General features: G+C 49.4%; 1 protein-coding gene across 2 annotated transcripts in view; it reads right to left on the minus strand.

Moving 5' to 3' along the window:
• Window positions 1-19,162, minus strand: part of ABCC1 (ATP binding cassette subfamily C member 1 (ABCC1 blood group)) — a 137,824-nt gene that overhangs the window by 9,278 nt on the left and 109,384 nt on the right. For both annotated transcript variants that reach the window (XR_014017680.1, XM_081257428.1), the window contains exons 20-26: window positions 15,353-15,443; window positions 13,376-13,508; window positions 9,253-9,460; window positions 6,888-7,198; window positions 2,788-2,987; window positions 1,297-1,423; window positions 625-726 (exon numbers count right to left, since the gene is read on the minus strand). Coding sequence is in view for 1 of the 2 variants with exons in the window: in XM_081257428.1 (XP_081113554.1) it covers window positions 625-726; window positions 1,297-1,423; window positions 2,788-2,987; window positions 6,888-7,198; window positions 9,253-9,460; window positions 13,376-13,508; window positions 15,353-15,443 (1,172 nt within the window). In the remaining variant the exon portion in view is untranslated. The remainder of the gene's footprint in view (window positions 1-624; window positions 727-1,296; window positions 1,424-2,787; window positions 2,988-6,887; window positions 7,199-9,252; window positions 9,461-13,375; window positions 13,509-15,352; window positions 15,444-19,162) is intronic.

Here is a 19,162-nt window from a genome sequence, read left to right on the forward strand (position 1 = left end):
GTACAGGCCCTGACACCCCACAAGAGCACAATATGTGTGTCCCTATTACTATTATTATTGGTAGTAGTGGGGATGGTGGTATCTCCAAGCATCACTGCTATTACCATGATTAACACTACTACTGCTATTCGGAGGTGGTGTGTGGGCAGTTATTAGGGGAAACATGGCACCAAAGGCTGGAGACTTGGGTCCTACTCCCAGCTGTCCCACGGACCATGCGTGACCTCGGACCAGCCATTGTCCCTCCCTACATGCCTTTTTCTTCCATCTATAAAATGAGGACTTGGGTTAAATAAATGCAGGGTTTCCCAAACTTTGGTCATTTCCTTACCAATAACATGATTTTTGCAATATCCATGTACTGATTCTTTTGTTCCTGACTTTTAATATTTTAAAATGACTCATTTGTATTTAATTTTTAAACTTATTTAAAGAGAAAATTAGTATGATGCATCTTCCATAATGTAAGCCCCCCCACAAAATACATTAACAAATAACAGAAGATTATTTTTGTCAGATAGAGGTTGCCTATTGAAGGCCCACATGGTAGGGCTCAAAGGATTCTTTTGGGTAAAGCCACACTGAAGATCATGGCCAAGAGGTCAGGCCGGGGGCTTGCTTTACCTCCTTCTCAGTCTCTGAATACTCCTTGAGTCTCTCCACGGCCACAATGTTGGTCTCCATCTCAGATGACATCCGAACAAGCCAGTTCAAGTATGCGGTGACCTGTGAGTGGAAGAGTCACACAGAGCTTCTAGAGTAAGTGAGAGTTGCTTTATTTCCATGAAGTCATTATTAATTATGAAATGTTTCAGATAACAAAGGTACAGAAAACAGCAACCCCACATACTGTAGCCAGACTTCCTACATTGTGTCTCTTAAGCAAGCACCACATGTCAAAATAACCCAGGGGCCACACAAGTAATCAGAAAGGAAATGAAGAGATATTTTGAACCAGATGATAAGAAGAAAACACAATGTATCAAAATTTGGGAGATGCAGCTAACACAGTGCTTCAAGGGAAATTTACAGGATTAAGTACATTTCTCTTGTAGCTGGAGGCATCCTCTCATGCCATCAAGGACTCTCCTTGGCTGATGGGGGAATCAGGGCCGCACATCTAATTTCTCTCCTGCACTAGTCGGTCACTGGGCTCTAGACCTGCTCGTCAAACTCTACTTGGCCCCCTTTCCTCTCCCCCACTCCCACAGAGATCCAAAGCAAAGGCCCCAAACCCTGACAATTGGCTCCCCATTAAGAGAACTGGAAAATCCACCTGAGAGCACCCCCTCTTACCTGCAGTGAGTAAGACACCGAGAGGCCCACCAAGCCAGCACTGAGACTGTGCCGGGAGATCACTGCAAACAGGGAGGCAAACAGGACAATGCAGTTGCCTACACACTCCAGCCGCACAGCCAGCCACCTACGTGGAGACACAGGCAGAGGGACGGATGGACACACACACACACACACACACACGTGTGCGTGCGCGCCCGAAGTCAGCTTTTCAGGGACTTGATTTACAGCTGGGGGGGCGGGGGGGTGGCCACTTTGCTAACTGAAATAATTCCCCGCTTCGTTTGCCCTGCTCATGGGACATGGGGAAGGAGGGCCGAATGGACACAATTGCAGGAATCCCTCACTAATCTGGCAACCCCAAGAACTAAAATAGAGTTCTCCAGAAGTGACCTTTCCAGGAAACTGAAGCTTGCCTTTTTAAGAACCAACTTTTTCTCACTGAAACCTTTAAAGTATACCCATGTGTGCGTTTTTTAAAAATATGTCCCAGAAAATTCCTAAATACTAAGACATCATCAACTATATAAGAGGCACCCCCTGATTTAAAATAACTTTCTTCTTGGCAGGAGAGGGGGAGGTGGGAGTGAGAAATAAACCACCATTTTCAACACAGCCAAAGGGTTCCCAGACCCAGATCACCCTCATTTCAGAAACATTAAAACGTATTACCTTACCTTTAAAATATAAACAGGTTTACTGGTTTAAAGCTAACTTTTATAAGATATCACATAGGAACATTATTTTAATGTTTTAAAATGTAAAGCATTCTAGAAAAGACAGTATTATCAATATTTTTTCCACTACAGCGTTAAGATCCATGTGACTGGTCCTCAGGGTGTGAGCTATTCCCACACACACCCAGATTTTGACAAACTCCCTAAAAATTCTTCAAGGGAAGGCAAGGTTCTCTCCAGTAATTCACAATCTCCCTGCCCAGTCTTACATGATGGGATTACATTGTACACAGTGGGTCATTTCCAGGGTAATATTACCCCTCCCCAGAGTTTTCCATCCCACATCTCAAAAAATACATCAGGATGTAAGCAAGTGAGGAGGATACTTTTCCAGATTTGTCAATAATTAGCAAACTTCTATCCCCTTTTTTTGATTGATGATATTTAATCATTCTTGATCCCCCAAATGGCAATTTCACACAGTTCAACCTAATATAAGTAAATTGCTTCCAATACTCATCACACAGGGGTGGTGTGATGAGAAGCATGGCACAAAAACACTCAATGGCTGAGGCTGCCATCACTGATGATCCTGTAACACCAGGACAACAGCTAAATAATGGTTCCTGCAGTATCTTCTGACCCCAGAAGAACTCTTTGTCCCTGCACTCCAATGCCCCTGGAGCTGCGTGCTGACCGTGCTTTCTGCTTTTAATGGTTACACTGTCCTCTCCTCGCACCGAGTCTATGGCTCCACACCCTCATCCAGGAACCAAGAGGCTCCCCCTGCCCCCTCCCACGGCCCCACGCCCACCTGTTGGCCACGATGCTGGGGTAATAGGCCTTCTGGTTCTCGTCCACCTTCAGGTCGCTCTGGCGGATGAAGCGCTCCTGTTCCTCGAAGGCACGGATGACGCTGACCCCCAGCAAGGTCTCGTTGAAGTGGGAATAAACCGGGGAGCGGCTGACTGACTCGAGGCGCTTCAGCTGCCGGGAGGAGGCCACGTAGAACCTCTGTGGGAGAGAACAGACGGGGAGTGGGCGAGGGTCCCTCATCCCAGCCTCCCAGGGCTGCACTGGAGAACGTCTGGATCCTTCCAGGGGCGAAATGTTGGAGCTGGGCTGCTCTCAGAGGGTGTCCCGACTCAGCTGGCGAACGGCAGGCACAGCGCCCACAATACTGCCGGTGGTGGTGATGGTGGTAATAGCTAACGCTTACGTGGAGCCCAGCGTCCTAGGATTGTTTTAAGTTCTTTCACATATATCAGCTCATGCAATCCTCACCAAAAACCTACGAGGTGCTCATTCCAGTTTCACAATAAGTAACTAAAGACAACCTCTTCCCTAAGGTCACGTGGCTAGGAAGCGGCAGAGCTAGGATTTGAACCCCGTCAAAGTACTAACCTCAGCACTGCATGGCCCCTCTGATACCACTGACCTCTAGGGTTTATGGACCCTGCAATGTGGCTTTATGACAACCAGACCTCAGTGCAAACCCTGCCTCCACCTGTCCCCATGGACAGTGACCACATCCACTCTGCTCCTGCCCTAACCCCGGGCATTCAGCTCGTTCGAGATGGTCCACAAGATGGAGTCGCTCACTGGAAGTGCTGAGGAGCTGTGACACAGGCTGGACTGGTCATCTGAAGACACCTTTATTCTCCTGGACGTGCTGCAGATGTAACACTGCTTCATCAACAGCAGAGTCCGGCAAGCAGACACAGGGTGCTCAGGGACATGGCCTCCTGCCTCCTGGCCTGCGCCGGGTGCCCTGGGCCATTTTGGGGGCAGAGACCTTCCACGGAGAGCACTGAACAGAACAGGTGGCTCTGACAGGGCCTCCAAGGTCAGCCACTTCTTTCTGGGTGGCAGCTCATGTGGTCATTTGAACCGCAAGCTGGGCAGCCTTCTGGGGCTCCAGAAACTCTGAAAACTCATCCAGGGACCACACCAACCAGGGCCATCTCCGAACAGTGGTTCTGACAATCCCTGCACACGGTCACATGCCATCTCTTCCTCTGGCGGCGAAATGAAATCCAGACCTCCTGCCTGGCTCAAGGCCCCCCGGCATCTGTCCCCATTACCCTCTCCTGGAATCACCTCCTCTCCCTGGCTTTCTTTCATCCTGGGTGGAAACAGTTCTAAAACATTTTACCTGCTCAATTTATTCTACTTGTCATGTCCTCAGAATTTTATTTCCTCTAAAAAGCTAACCTGAGATTTATTTTTGTTAAGGAATAGCCTGATTTTTTTTTTTTTTTTTTTTTTTTGCAGTACGTGGGCCTCTCACTGCTGTGGCCTCTCCCGCTGCGGAGCACAGGCTCCGGACGCGCAGGCTCAGCGGCCATGACTCACGGGCCCAGCCGCTCCGCGGCATGTGGGATCCTCCCGGACCGGGGCACGAACCCACGTCCCCTGCATCGGCAGGCGGACTCTCAACCACTGCGCCACCAGGGAAGCCCAATAGCCTGATTTTAAAAAAATAATTATTAGCTTTCCTTTTAAGCTCTGTTCCAAGAGACATAAAACACCTCATGGACTCACCTTACTCTTTCAGAGACCAAGACAGTGCCTGGTCTCATGAGTGAAAATAACTGCCCGACACACACCTGCCTTGTGCCAGGAAGTGGGCTGAGAGCCGAGACACTAAGACGTGTGCTGGGTAATTTTCATGGATGCCAAACAGTTCCACAGGCAGAAATGCCTTATTCCAGCAATGTGGAAGCCCCAATAGAGTTCCACATCATCTTACCTCTTACATTCCTTTTTCTAAAAATGACTTGCTTTTAAGTTAAAACAGTAACGTATATCCATTTTTTAAAATCTTGGAGTGATACAGACAGAAAGATTAGATAAACATTACATTAAGTCCACAATCCAGAGATAAGCACTATTCAGATTTCAGCGTATAACCTTTTAGATCTTTTCCCGAGAGAGACAGTGAGAGAGAATATATACCCTTACAAGCCACTTTTTGAGATGCAACTTACATCCACTGGAAAGTGCACTAAATCTTTACAGCTTTATGGATTTTATGTTTATCTACACCTGCACAGCCACTACCTGATCAAAATCTAGACAATTCTCTCGTGTCCTCTCACAGTCAATATCCCTTAGAGCCACTACTCTGACTTTTACCACATCATACTCGCCTGTTCTTCAACTTCATAAAAACACAATCACACAAATGTACTCTTTTGTGTTTGGCTTCTTTCGATCAACATAGTATCTCTGAGATTCATCCTCCTTGTGTGTATTAGTAGTTCATTCCTTTTCACTGCTGAGTCATTGTATAAATATACCACAGTGTATGCATCCATCCTCCTGTGATGGACATTTGGGGCTACTATGAATCAAGATGCTAAGAACATTCTAGCTTTTTTTTTTTTTGGCTCCATAGATTCTCTTCTTTTGCATATACACTGAGGAATGAGACTGCTGGGCTATAGGACAAGCATATATTCAGTTAAAAGCCATTAAAAAACTAAATTCTCCCATAATCTCAACCCTTAGAAAGGCAGTGTTTTCATTTTTGTGCCTCTCTTTCCAGTCCTGCCCACACACATTATGCACTTCATCTTAGTTATAATGACAGTGTGCTAACAACATGGTCCTTTGCTAACTTCATTCCCTTTGTTGTTTAAAAATAAAATTGTCGGTGTCGCAACAGTGTCTTCCTAATTCTCCCATTAAAGGCACATAACATTCCATTACCCAGTTGTTCCATGGTGTGCTCAAGGCCCTGCTACTGGCAGATATTTGAGCTGCCTCAAACGTCACATTTGGCCCATTTTGTTCTCTTGAATTGGATCCTTCAGGAAATTGTCCAGCCAGGGTATGAACTCGGATAACATTTTTGGTAAATGCAGCTGGATGACTTTCCAGAAAAGCTGGCACCAATTTAAAGAGAACACAGCGAGGGTCCGGGACCTGCTCTGATTCCACACTCACCAGTCACTGGGCCACAGTGTGGGAGGGTTTGGGCGCTGGCTGACTGGGCCAAGGCCTCCCAGGACCCACACGAACAGGCCACACAGAGTGTGGTTTGAGGTATGGAGCACCTCGTGGTTTCTTACTCTTATTTTGTGCAGCAGTCATTACGCTCCCATCTAAACAGCAGTCCCCCACTAGCAGCTGTGCTGCAGCTAACCTCTCAGAGGCAGGAAAGCACCATGTAGCACTGCAGTTACCAGCAAGAGCTTTCGAATCGGGCACGAGTTCACATTCCCAGCTCCACCACTTGGGCCTCAACATGCTCATCTGTCAACTGGAAGCACCACAGCTGATGCTGACTCAGCTGTCAAATGTTCCCTTGCCCTGTTCCCCTTCCTCAAGCTTATTTTCTGAAATAGAAATGTGATGGCTGGAGCTCCAGTAGCCAACTTGGACCATAAGACCAACTTAAGAACGGAAGGCAAAGACGATAGAACACCCACCCTCCCCCCGCCAAAAAAAAAACCCCACAGTGAAGGAGTCTGGGATATTAACAAACTCATGGAGCTGCCACACCAGCCCTGAACAGCCTACCTCAAGATTTCTATTACAAGGGAAAAAAATATTTAAGTTGCTGTTATTCATGTCTTCATTATCTGCAGGGGAACTTAGGACCTAAAGAATTTCATACTTAAAGGAATTTTAATAATAAAGATACCTTTATGGCTATAGCTTATTTTCTTTTATAAATTACAGCTTTAAAAAAAAAACACTTATTATTAGGAAAAAAGGATATTGGTTATAGCAAGCTAAAAACAATCCACTTAGGTATTCAAAACTGATAAAAATAAATCTAACCCTCCTCCAGCACATCCTCCACAGCCCCACACTGAGGAAACATAAAACAAAGGGAGCCCTGTGCTCACATGGAGAGTGATACAGAGCTGGGTTCGTCCTGGACCCTAAGACCCCACCTCTTACCTGGACTAAGAAGTAGATGAGGCCCAGGGGCGGGATGATGACGGCCGCCATGGGAGTGGCCAGCAGGATGATGATGCAGGCGCCAATGACATTGAACAGGGAGCCCATGAACATCTTGATGACCTGCGGGATCATCGAGTCCACCGTGTCCAGCTCCTTGGAGAAGCGGTTCACCAGGTTCCCGCTGGGGGTCCGCTCGAAGAAGCTCATGGGCGACCTGAGGACGTTATGCAGCAGGTCCAGGTGCAGGCGGCGTGAGGCGAAGATGCCCCCAACGGACACCACCATGGAGTAGCCGAACACTGTGATACCTACAAACACTCTGGCGTTAAATTCCACGATGGGAGAGGGACCGAGCTGAGGGCAGGGACGAGTGGCCACGTGACCATGTGGACCAAGCAGCCTGGACTCCCAGCTTCTAATAACAATAATAATGGTGGCAATTATTAATCGAGCACTTAGTATGCACAAACCTCACTGTGTGAGTTTTACATGCATCTAATCCTTATGAGGACCCTGTATAAGTTCTATTAGTACTCATGCCACAGAGGTAAGGAAATTGAAGCTCAGATAGGTGAATTCCTTTGCCCTCAATAGACTCAGCCAATCAGAAGCAGAGCTGGGGTTCCAATGGCAGCAGCCTGCTCCAGTGTCATGCTCTTCATCTGTATGCCACATCCTCTAGACCAGCGCTGTACAACAGAACTTTCTGCGATAATGGAAATGGTATGAATCTGTGCTGTCCCATGTGGTAGCCACTAGCGACATGGGACTATTAAGCATTTGTCATATGGCTAGTGTAAATCTATAACTGAATCTTAATTTTATTTAATTTTTATGAGCTGAAATTCAAATAGCCACATGAGGCCGGTGGCTACCATACTGGACAGCACAGCTCTGGAACAGACATTGCTGCTGTGGGTCCAGGTCAATATCACACCCTCTCTGTGCTCTATCTTCTCTTAATTATAATCTGAAGGCCACAGACCCTAGCCCTTTGAGGGAGTTTTAGGGATTAAGAAATTTAAGAACTCCATGCCTGTTCTTCTGGTTTTTTCAAAGCCATCTCTTGGAGATCAAGAGACATTTATGGTCCCTCCAAACAAGCCACAGTAGGGCACCCTTTCTGTTCAGAGAGGTGATTTCACAGGGATAGAGAGGCTTCGATCTTGATCTCCTTGATCAAAGAAGGAAGCCATGAGGCAGGGGCTAGGACAACAGACTCTGGAGCCAACTCCTATCGCTGCCACTCACCAGCCATGGGACCTTCCTTAAGTCACTTAACCTCTCTGCACCTCAGTTTCTTCAACTGTAAAATGGGGACAATGACACATCTTGTAGCACTGCTGAACATAAAGGGCCCACCTGGCAATGTGCCTGGTACACAAGAAATGCTCAACATGCAGAATGTATTCACTTATTTATCATAAAAACATCATTTTTATGAGCACATAAACACATAGCTCAGGGACCATGTAGTGTGGTGGTGAAGAGGATGGGCTCTGAGCCACTCTGCCTTGCTCAATGCCAGCTGTGCCATGTATTAGCTTCATGACTTTGGGCAACTTACTTAACCCCTCTGGGCCTCAGTTTCTGCATCTCTAAAATGGGGAAAACATTAGCTCCTACCTCATGTGATTGCTGCAAAAGTAAAATAAATTAAAACACCTTAAAGTGTTTAAAACAGAACCAGGCACCAAGTAAGTGCTCAGTAAACATTAGCTATGACTATTAACGCTGCTGTGTCTAGGTACCTTCATGGGACCACAGGAAGGGTATATGCAGGATTTCTCAACTTCCTCCCTATTAACATCTGGGGCTGGAACATCCTCTGCTGTGGAGGCTGTGCTGTGTACTGCAGGATGTTTAGCAACATTCCTGGCCTCTAGATGCCAGTAGTACCCACCCCTACTCTGAAGCTGTGACAACTCTAAGTATTGCTAGATATTGCTAAATGCCCTCTGAGGACAACACTGCCTGCGTTATGAACCACTAGTATAAACTAATTCCCACCTTTAGGCAGCAGGCAAAAGTCCACAAATAAGACTTTACAGAAACACCATTACCCTGCCAGAACAACGAGGGGCAAGGGCCCTTGGTCGTCTTCTATTTCTCAACTTTCCTCATCTGTAAAATGGGCATATTGGAGCTCCCCTCCCCTCTGTCTCCTAGCGTCACACGAAACAGAGCATTCGAGAAACATTCATTCTACAAATACCTCAGTGTCTATTATGTGATAGTTACTATTCATGTGTGTTTGGTTTGTGGGTCTGCAAAACCCTGACAAGCTGGGGGACCCAATCCTGTAACAAGACATAGAAGTGGCTCCAAGTGCCAACAGCAGGTGGGGGGCAGGGAGGCCCACCTTGAGAAATGCCCAGGGCTCCATAGACGCTCAGCCGGACTTTCGTGTGCTCCTGGGTCCCATTGACGATGGGGTCATCAGTCCAGAGACTGAGCCAATAGTTAGAGGCCAGAGAAGCAACGTGGTTACACAGGAAAAGGAAGATGCTCAGAAAGGAGATGAAAAGTCCTATCGCCTTCATGTAGTCCCAGTATACGGAGAGCTTGACCTGAGACCAGAGAGAGAAGGCATCTTACAGAATGCACCCACCAGCCATGCCCACCCAAGGTCAGGAACTTCAACAGGCTCTGTGGTCCAGCCCCCTAACCTGTGCTAATGCCCACGACCCCCTCCCCCTTAGTTCTTTGGCAAAGAAGTCATCAGCAGCAAAGTCAAGGTTTCTGCCCTCATGGAGCTTCCAGTCAAGTGGCAAGACAGGCTTTCAACAAATCATTGCCCAGATAAATGCATAATCCCAGAGAAGGGCTGGAAGTGGTACATGCTTTCATACGAGTATAAAACTGGGCATCCTGACCTAACCCAGGGTGGGGAGGTATCAGAGGAGGTTCTCCCTAAGGAAGGGACATCAAAGAATTAACCAGGTGAAAATGGAAAAAAAGGCACTCCAGGCAGAGGGACCAGCATGTGCAAAGGCCTTGACGTAGGAGGGAACCTGAAAGGAGGAAAGGATGGCTGGAGCAACATGAGGCTGAAGAACAGGGACCAGCCAGACCACACAGGGCCTGAGAGATCCTGTCCAGGATTCCGATTTTTACTCCAGGACCATCAGGAAGCTATCAAAGAGTCTGAAGAAAATGGGAAGATGGGACGTGTTGCCTAGCACCCACGACCAAGTGTCACATCCCCCCCACCCCCAGTCCTCTGAACACCCAACACCAATTCCTCCCAATCGCAACTGGCCTCCCATTGCTCAGCCCGTTCCCCAACTCCACCAGGTGACAGTTGGGGGCTTCTTTCACTCCTATATCCCTATGGAGCCCAGCATGGGGGCTACGTAATTACGTGTAGCCAGTCAAAGGGTGGCTGAACACCACAGAAAGGGACAATGTGCTTTGGGCCAGCCCCACACCCAATCCGCTTGGTGTGGTTTCAACAAACTCCAGGTATCTTTCCCTGTGTGTGTGCTCATTGTCACATCAGGCTTTTCATGCTGAATTTTGGGTCATAAACGTCATCTGTTTGAGGTGCAGTCTGGTTAAAAGGAAGCAGGTGAGGGCTTCCCTGGTGGCACAGTGGTTGAGAGTCTGCCTGCCGATGCAGGGGACACGGGTTCATGCCCCGGTCCGGGAAGATCCCACATGCCACGGAGCAGCTGGGCCCGTGAACCATGGCCGCTGAGCCTGCGTGTCCGGAGCCTGTGCTCCGCAACGGGAGAGGCCACAGTGGTGAGAGGCCCGCGTACAGCAAAAACAAACAAACAAAAAGGAAGCAGGTGGAAGAACAGAGGTCCAAGGTATAACTGAGTGCTTCCTTCTCATTTTTACTTTCCAAGTCTCTGTTTTTCAAACGGAAAGAGTGGGGAGGGGGTGTAAAAATAAAGAACGTGTTTATCTCACCACCTGGCCCCCTCATGCAGCTGAGCTGCCTGCTGACCCCGAGTTGCTCTGCAGAACTTGGGACGCTTCCTCATGAGCTGAGGAACAAGGTGGGCGTGGGAGTCAGAAGTGACCGGGGTGGGCTAAGCCCAGCTCCACTCCTGTTCAGACTTCGGCAAGTTACAAGCCCCCAGGTCTTGGTTTTCCTTGCATGTAGAATGCGGATACTGGCGGGACCCACCTGCTCTGGGTGGTGTGGGGATTAAGTGAGGATTAAATGGGACTGGAACCTCTGGCCCTTCCTTCTCAAGTCCTTGATTCTGGGTCATTTCTCTGGCTCCCTGGAGGGTCACAAAGAGCAAGGGAGGAAGACACCCTACAGCCACCTCTGCCCCCAGCCACAGGTGTGACCAAGATGAGGTAAGGAGCTGGAAACAGAGGGCCCAGGAAATTCTGGATGTGTCCAAGGTAGATCTGAGAGAACAGTGCCCCAACCCTGCTCGTTCCTGTATCACCTTTCATAGGTTCGTTTTTATTTGTGTACTTTTTAAAAACTTACTTTTAAAACACTACTCCTTATTAAAAAAAAAAGACCACTTTAATTTTTTTTTTTTTTTTTTTTTTTTTTTTTTTTGCGGTAGGCGGGCCTCTCACTGTTGTGGCCTCTCCCCTTGCAGAGCACAGGCTCCGGACGCGCAGGCTCAGCAGCCATGGCTCACGGGCCTAGCCGCTCTGCGGCATGTGGGATCTTCCCAGACCGGGTGCGAACCCGTGTCCCCTGCATCGGCAGGCGGACTCTCAACCACTGCGCCACCAGGGAAGCCCCACTTTAATTTTAAAAATAAACTTTGCATCACTATCATAAACAGAAAATTGACACTTGCCCAAAACAGATGATCATAAAAAAACACAGTAAAACAAGAGCTTGAAACCCGCTCTCCTTGTTACAAAGAGAAGTTTGTGACTGTTAGTGCTATAGGTGGAATGTTCGTGTCTCTTCCCGAATTTGTAAGTTGAAATCCTAATCCCACCCCCACCCCCACTCCATGTGACAGTATTAGGAGGTGGGGCCTTTGAGAGGTGATTAGGCCGTGAGGGTGGAGTCCTCATAAATGGGATTAGTGCCCTTATAAAAGGGGCCCCAGAGAGCTCCCTCATCCCTTCTGTCATGTGAGGACACAGCAAGAAGATGGCCATTTATGAACCAGGAAGATCTCATTAGACACTGCATCTGCTGGTGCCATGATTTTTGACTTGCCAGCATCCAGAATTATGAGCGATAAATGCATGTCATTTTTCTTTCTTTCTTTTTGGATGTGGAACATTTTTAAAGTCTTTACTGAATTTGTTACAATAGTGCTTCTGTTTTACGTTTTGGTTTTTTGGCCCCGAGGCTTGTGGGATCTTAGCTCCCCGACCAGAGATTGAACCCACATCCCCTGCATTGGAACATGAAGTCTTAACCACTGGACTGCCAGGCAAGTCCCCAACGTATGTCATTTCTAAGCCACCTCTACATTGGTCTTCTGTTACAGCAGCCCAAAGGGACTAAGACAGGTATTAAAGACAAAGCCCCAGCCGAGACTTTCTCACTGACATACAGGCACACCTCAGAGACATTATGGGTTTGGTTCCAGACCACTGCAATAAAGCAAATATCGCAATAAAGTGAGTCACATGAATTTTCCAGTTTCCTAGTGCATATAAAAGTTATGTTTACACTATACTGTAGTCTATTAAGTGTGCAATACCATTATGTCTAAAAAAACAATATACACACCTTAATTTAAAAAATACTTGATTGCTAAAAAATGCTAACCATCATCTGGGCCTTCAGTGAGTTGTAGTAGTAACATCCAAGATCACAGATCACAAATATCATAATATAATGTTAATACAGTATAATAATAACCAATATAATATTTTATATAGTAATAATAACAATAAATTATAATACTAACGAAAAAGTGTGAAATATTCCAAGAACTACCACATGTGGCAAAGAGACACAAAGTGAGCAAACGCTGCTGGAAAAATGGCACCAGGGTTCCATGCAGGATTGCCATAAACCTCCAATTTGTAAAAAAAAATGCAGTATTTGTTAAGTGCAATAAAGCAAAGCACGATAAAACAGGATCTGCCTGTAATCATAAGGGCAAAAATAAAAATTAAAAAGTGAAAAACAATTTTTTCTGACTACATAATTAATGTTCTATAGGGCTGAGTCTGTGATGACCTAAAACCAAGGCACACACAACTGAACCCCGTGAGGTGGGAAGCCCTGATTTAAGGGGTCCGGGTCACCTACAGCTAACAAGGGCCCCAGTTGCTCAAAGGAGGCGGTGGTCAGGACGGCAGAGACTACAGATACCAACCCTGGAATCTGAGTGCCGGGTTCAAATCCCAGCTCTGTCACGCATCAGCTGTGACCTGGGGCAAGTCATCTAGGCCCTCCGGTCTGGTTTCCGGCCCTTAAAACAGTACCTTTCGAGGCTCCTTGTGAGGAAAACATGAATTAAGACGACCCCAGCACTCCGCACAGGGCCCAGCCTCCAGGGACGCACAGCGACGCGGGCCATCGCCCTCACCTGCCCAGTCTGAGCCTTGTCTGCCTCCATCTGCTTCCAGGTGTCCTCCTCCACGGGCCTGGGCTTCTGCAGCTCCGCGGTGCTGGTGTGGTGCCGGCTGACGTCCCCACCACAGGAGGAGCTGCTGAGCTGTCTGGGGAAGCAAGGCACACGGGCGTCAACCGCATGGAGGCCCTGGGCAGAGGTGGGCCCCCAAAGCACCAAACTAGTTCACCCTTCTGATTTTACATAGGTGACCCGGAGAGGGGAAGGGTCTGGCCCCAGGGCCCCACGGAAGAACCGCTCCTTTATGCGGACTTTATTCAGAAAGCATTTCCTACCCACCAGTACTCACCAGCTTTATGCAGATCATGACAGATCATCATCCAGAGCACTTTCCTCCCTGGGGCACTCTCTTTCCCTGAGGAGGTGTATGCTTGGGGAATGACATGGGTGTGTGTGCGTGTGCGTGTGCATGTGTATACACGGCTCAGACCCACACAAGCAAAGGGATGGGGTACGACTTCCACCTTGGTTGTCAACCCTACTGCCTTCTTGGTTTGTCTGCCTTGATGAAGCGAGTGTAGAGGTTGGAGAAGCCCACGGAGCTGGAAACGGAGGGATGCTCCAGGCTGTGGCCAGTTAGGAACTGAGGAACTGAACCCTGCCAACAGCTACGTGAGCTTGGAAGCCGACCCTTCCCCAGCCCAGCCTTTAGGTGAGACCCCAGCCTGGCCAATGCCTTGGTTACAGCTTGTGAGAGACCCTGAGCAGAGGAGCCAGCTAAGCTGTGCCTGGACGCCTCGACCCACAGAAACTGAGAGGACAGACCACTAAGCTTGTGATCCTTTGCTATGTAGCAATGGAAAACAAATACCCAGTGTTCTGTGTGTTTCTGCTCAGTCCACCCGTGGCTCTCTCTCGCAGTCACCTGCCCCTACGTCCCAGGACAGCCTGCAGGAGCCTGCCTCATCTCAGCTAATTGGTCCTGTTCTAAGTGCTTTACACACACACGCACACACGCGCGTCACCACTGGGACAGAGAAGGAAGGAAGTATGTCCACCTCTCGTGTATGATACCAGGCCCAGGAGGGGACCATGGGCAGGGTTATGAGGGGCACAGATGCTTGTGCCAATTTCCTTCCCAGCCCATTTCTGTGAAATCCCCCCACCCCAAAAGAAGTAAGCCTAGGTGGTCCCAGTTCACCCAAATAATAACTGAGTGGCATTTACTGAGTGCTGATGGCTTCACAGGCAGTGTATCACACAAGCCTTCCTTCAACCCTACAAGGTGAGTGCACCAAAGACCCTATTTGACAACTGAGGAAACTGAGGCACAGGGAAGTTAATGCTGCTCCTCCAAATACCCAATGATCTAACCAAAAGCAACCTTCTTTAAAGCACCGAAGTGTAGAACTTAGGAGCATCGGCTCAGAAGCCGAACTCCAGTTCAAATTCAAGCTCAGCTTCTCTGCAGCTGCGTGACCTATGGACAGCTCTCAGTTTGTTCATCCGTAAAATGGGAAGATGGTAGTAACTACCTCCAGGTCCATAGACCGTACAGGGCTTGGCACTGTGCCTGGCTCCTAACAGGGCATAAAACGCAGCCGTCACTATTACTCTATTTTGAATCAGCTGCTGCTTCTTAAAGCCTGAACGTTCCAGGCCCCTCTGCGTGACTTGAGCAAAGAGCCACACACACCATGTAGGGAGCTTGAGTGTCAGAAGCGCAGACAGATGGGTAAATCGTGAGGCCTGTGTGAGCCATGCCACCTCACAGGAACAGAACCAGGCTTCCCCTTTGGGCCTCTGTTCCCTGGGAAGTGAAGTCCCCCCCAAGGATTTGGGAGGGAGGCAGAAGCTGAAGGCCTTTTTTGGTAGGTGAGCCTCGCCGCGGGCACCCTTCTCCCTCCTCTCCCCACCCACCGCCAGGCAGGGGGCAGAAACGTGGTGCCGGGAGAATCCCCAGGGTGTCCCCACCCCCACCCCCCGCCTTACCTCTGCAGTTGCTTCCCCACAGCGTCCGTCACCAGCATGCCGTTCTCCACCTGCTTCACCTCCTTCCCTGGCCTGCCAACACCTGCTAAGCCTGGCAGAAGCGGGGAGGGGGAATCGTGGCTTTAAGAGCTGGACACCAAAACCTGTCACTGTGCGGGGAGATGGCAGATAACCTGGCCTCCCGGAAGCTCAGAAAGCAAGACCTGCTTTGCTGCAGCCACGGACAGGTTCCCCATCTGGGCTGCAGGAGATATTGGAGCCAGCTTCCTTGGGGCAGGGATGGTGCTTTGCAACCGTCTCAAGGGCCCTGGGCCCGAGCAAGTGCCCTGTGCCAGAAGCGACCAGTAAAATCCAGTTCTGGTGATGGCACCTGTGCTGTGTGAAGCTCAGATAATGGAGCCAGGACACAGTGAACCATTCGGGGGAAAGGGCACAGTCCTCTGGTCCCCAAGCATCCCAAGCAGGGGTGAAACCTAAAATAAATGACAACCAGTTTTGACAAGGGCATCAGACACTAGAGTCCCAGATGCCCCCAGCCAAGAGTTAACCCTCTGTTTGCCGGATCAAGGGGAGGGCCTGAAGATCAGGGTAAGGGGTACCTGGGACTGCTAGGGCAGTGGCTGCTTTTCCAGTAATAAGGAACTATTTCAACACTTCAACAACTGATACAGCCACCACGGGACACCATACCAGCCGGATATCTGCCCCAATCCCAGAAGTATCTGCCCAGCATCAACAATGATCACCGTCACCTTAAGAACGGTGGCTAACATTTATTGTCAGCCACTGTTATGTGTTGAAATACAGTCTCTCCTTTAATCTTCCAACAACTCAGTGATACGTGTATTACCGCCCACTTTGCACTGATTTCCTCACTCTTTGGTGCCAGGACAGAGAAAGCAGGAGAGAGAAGCATAAGGTAGGGCTCCAAAGGACTGACCCCGGAAGAGGAGGGGATGCAGGACAGACGTTATATGAGGGGATAAATACGCAGCCAGCAGTGACCCTGAGAACATGCTGATGTGACATGAATTAAAGCAGAACCCAGAAAGGCAGGCTCTCTCAGGTGACAGCCACAGGAAGAAACAGAAGATGGAAGGGAACCAGGGCTGGGAGTCATTCCTGGATTGATGGGAGGAGCTCTGAGCTGGTGATTCTCAATCTTGGCTGTGAATGAATCATCCAGAATGCCCTGGGCCAGCCAGGTCCCTGCACTGACTCTGCCAGGGAGGCCAACCTCCATGCTGAGAGCACAGTCAGGTAGCTGGGACGTGTGGGAAGTGTTCTCTCACTTCCCAGCTGTGGGTACTGCGGAAGCAATGAACCTCTGAGCCTCAACTTCCACATCTGCAAAATGGGAGCAACAACAGCACCCACCCTCATTAGCGGGAGGACGAAATGAGGTTGTGCCTGGTGCTCGGTAAATGTAAGATGCTGATGAGGCACTTACTGTTATATCTGCATTTTTAAACGTGTCTCACAGGTAATTCTGGGGCAGAGCCAGGATTGAGAATCACTGCTTTAAATGTTTCTTTAAATATCAGCATCCTTTTTTTTTTTTAATTGGAAAAAAACCCTAAAACAAACAGAAAAGAAGAGTGATAACAAGCAGGACTTCCCATGCAGCCACATGCAGACAGTGCTCATATACATGCACAGCACTGGGGCCCAAGCCCGGCCTTGACTGTCTTGCTCTGTGCAGGGATGGGGATGCTTTAAAACACTCCCAGAGACACCTGTCCTGCGGCGGGTGCTTCAGAGAGCCCTCTGTCCTGCACGGCTGCCCAGGGGCCCTCTGGGAGCCTCAACCTTCCCTCCCCCTCCTGCTTCCCACACAGTAGAGGCCCCCACATTGGCCTCCATGGCTGCCTCCCCGTCTTCTCCACCCAGTTAGCCCACAGGTGATATGCCAACTGGGGCAGCTGGAAAATTCTCGTCTGCAAGGGAGGGACCGAGAGTCCTAGGAGGGGAACCAAACGTGTGTGCCGCACCACCCCATTATTTTCAGGGGCTTAGTCCCCCTCCTCCCGAGTCTCCCAGGCCTGTCTGCCAGGATGCCCAGGCTCCCCAGCCAAGGGGGAACCTGCCCAAGGCCAGCCTATCAGAACCCCTCCCCCCGGCACCTTCAGCCATCGGTGGCCTCAGGACCAAAGATCTGTCCAGCTGCTCTGTCCTAAAGGAGTCTCATGCCCAGAGTTCCCACTGCCTGAGTCCTGCTTGTTCAGTTCTGCCTTTGATTTCTGAGCTGCCTATAAACACCCTTGTTTAACTGGCTGGAGTTGGCTCCTGTGGCTTCCAAAAGGGGCCTCTCTCTGGACCCTCAGCCACACGTACCGGTTACAGAAGACAAGAGGGAGGGGTCTGCTCTGGTGGCGGGTTCACACTTTTCTGTCACCAGAGGGGGCCAGGGCAGCCTTTCCTGCTGAAGTTCTTCTAGAAACATCCCACCTCCGGTGCCCCAGCCACCTGCAGCTACTCCATCAGGAACCCATCACCCCGGTGCTGCCTTGGCCTGCCTGGGTCTTGATCATGCCCAGGAGGTATGGGTGGGGTCATTATAATCAAACTGTTACCATTCATTGTCCACCTACTGTGTGCCAGGCATTTCGCAACCAGGATCTCCTTCAAGGCATGCTGGTCATGGTCATTTGACCTGCAAAGATGGTAAAGCTTAGCCGAGGTCACTCAGCCGACCTGTAAGAAATCTGGAGATTCGAACTGTATCCCCAAGGGCCAACCACAAAGCCGGGCACAGAGCAGGCGCCCAATAAATGCTGGATGAATGATGGAAAGGGATGGAAAGGCAGACATTCAAGGGTCCCTTCCCAGGCATGCAACAGCAGGACAAGCCCATCTGCAGCCTCATTCTGCAAGCACAGCCAACTCCACCTCGCTGTCACTGACCTTCCTCCTCATCCATCACATTGGTGCCTGGGAATTCACAAGACCCAAGAAAGCGTTAAGTACCAAGGTAAAACTCCCTACCCTTGAGTTCCCCCACTTAAATGCCCAGAGGGTTTGGATGAATGTCTTTCCTTAAGGGTGAGGGGCAAGGACAGTTGAGGGACCTGCTGCATTTGTGCCTCGGTTTCCCCATCCCACGTGTTCTGGGCGCATCCCTGACAAGTACACTGCCTGGGCCAGCCCCCTACTCTAAAAGCTCCAAGTGTTCAAACATAAAGAGAGCTAGAAAAATGCAGACAGACCTTCTGTCTTCACACTTGTTTTCCGGGCACCAGAGGGAGAGAGAGAAAGTATTACAGAGCACAGGGCAGGCGTGCCAGCTGGGAGATGGCACAGGCCTCTCACCAGCCCACAGCCTCTGCTTCTTCAAGGACACGAACACCTTGCTCTGAGCCAGCTCCACGTGGAGAGAAGGGGGAAGAGGAGGTGACTTGGCTTAGATATCATCTTGGACCCCCCAGGCTGGAACGGGGACCCCATCTCAGGGTTCTTCCAGCTCCCCAGGCTCGCCTCCAGCACCGTGTTTAGCACGATGATGTCCTTGATTATTTAGTGTTTGTCTCCCCCATCATACTGTGAACTCTTGAGACCATTCCTAGGTCTTCTCTACCACTCTACTCCCAGCACCTGGTGCATCCGATGGCCATGTGGGGTTGTACAGGATGTGCACTGCACAATCCAAGGGGCACCATTTCATATGGTGGCTCATGTACCAGATGTCCCCGTGGCACACAGCAGATAAGCAGATGGACGGATTAACAAACGAATGGCCAAGAAAATGGGCAGAGCCACCTTCCAAGGCCAGAAGGGGCACAATATCGACCACAGTGGTGCCATCTCCTAGCC

Source organism: Mesoplodon bidens (genome assembly GCF_964165515.1).
Source record: "Mesoplodon bidens genome assembly, chromosome: 15".
NCBI lineage: Eukaryota > Metazoa > Chordata > Mammalia > Artiodactyla > Ziphiidae > Mesoplodon > Mesoplodon bidens.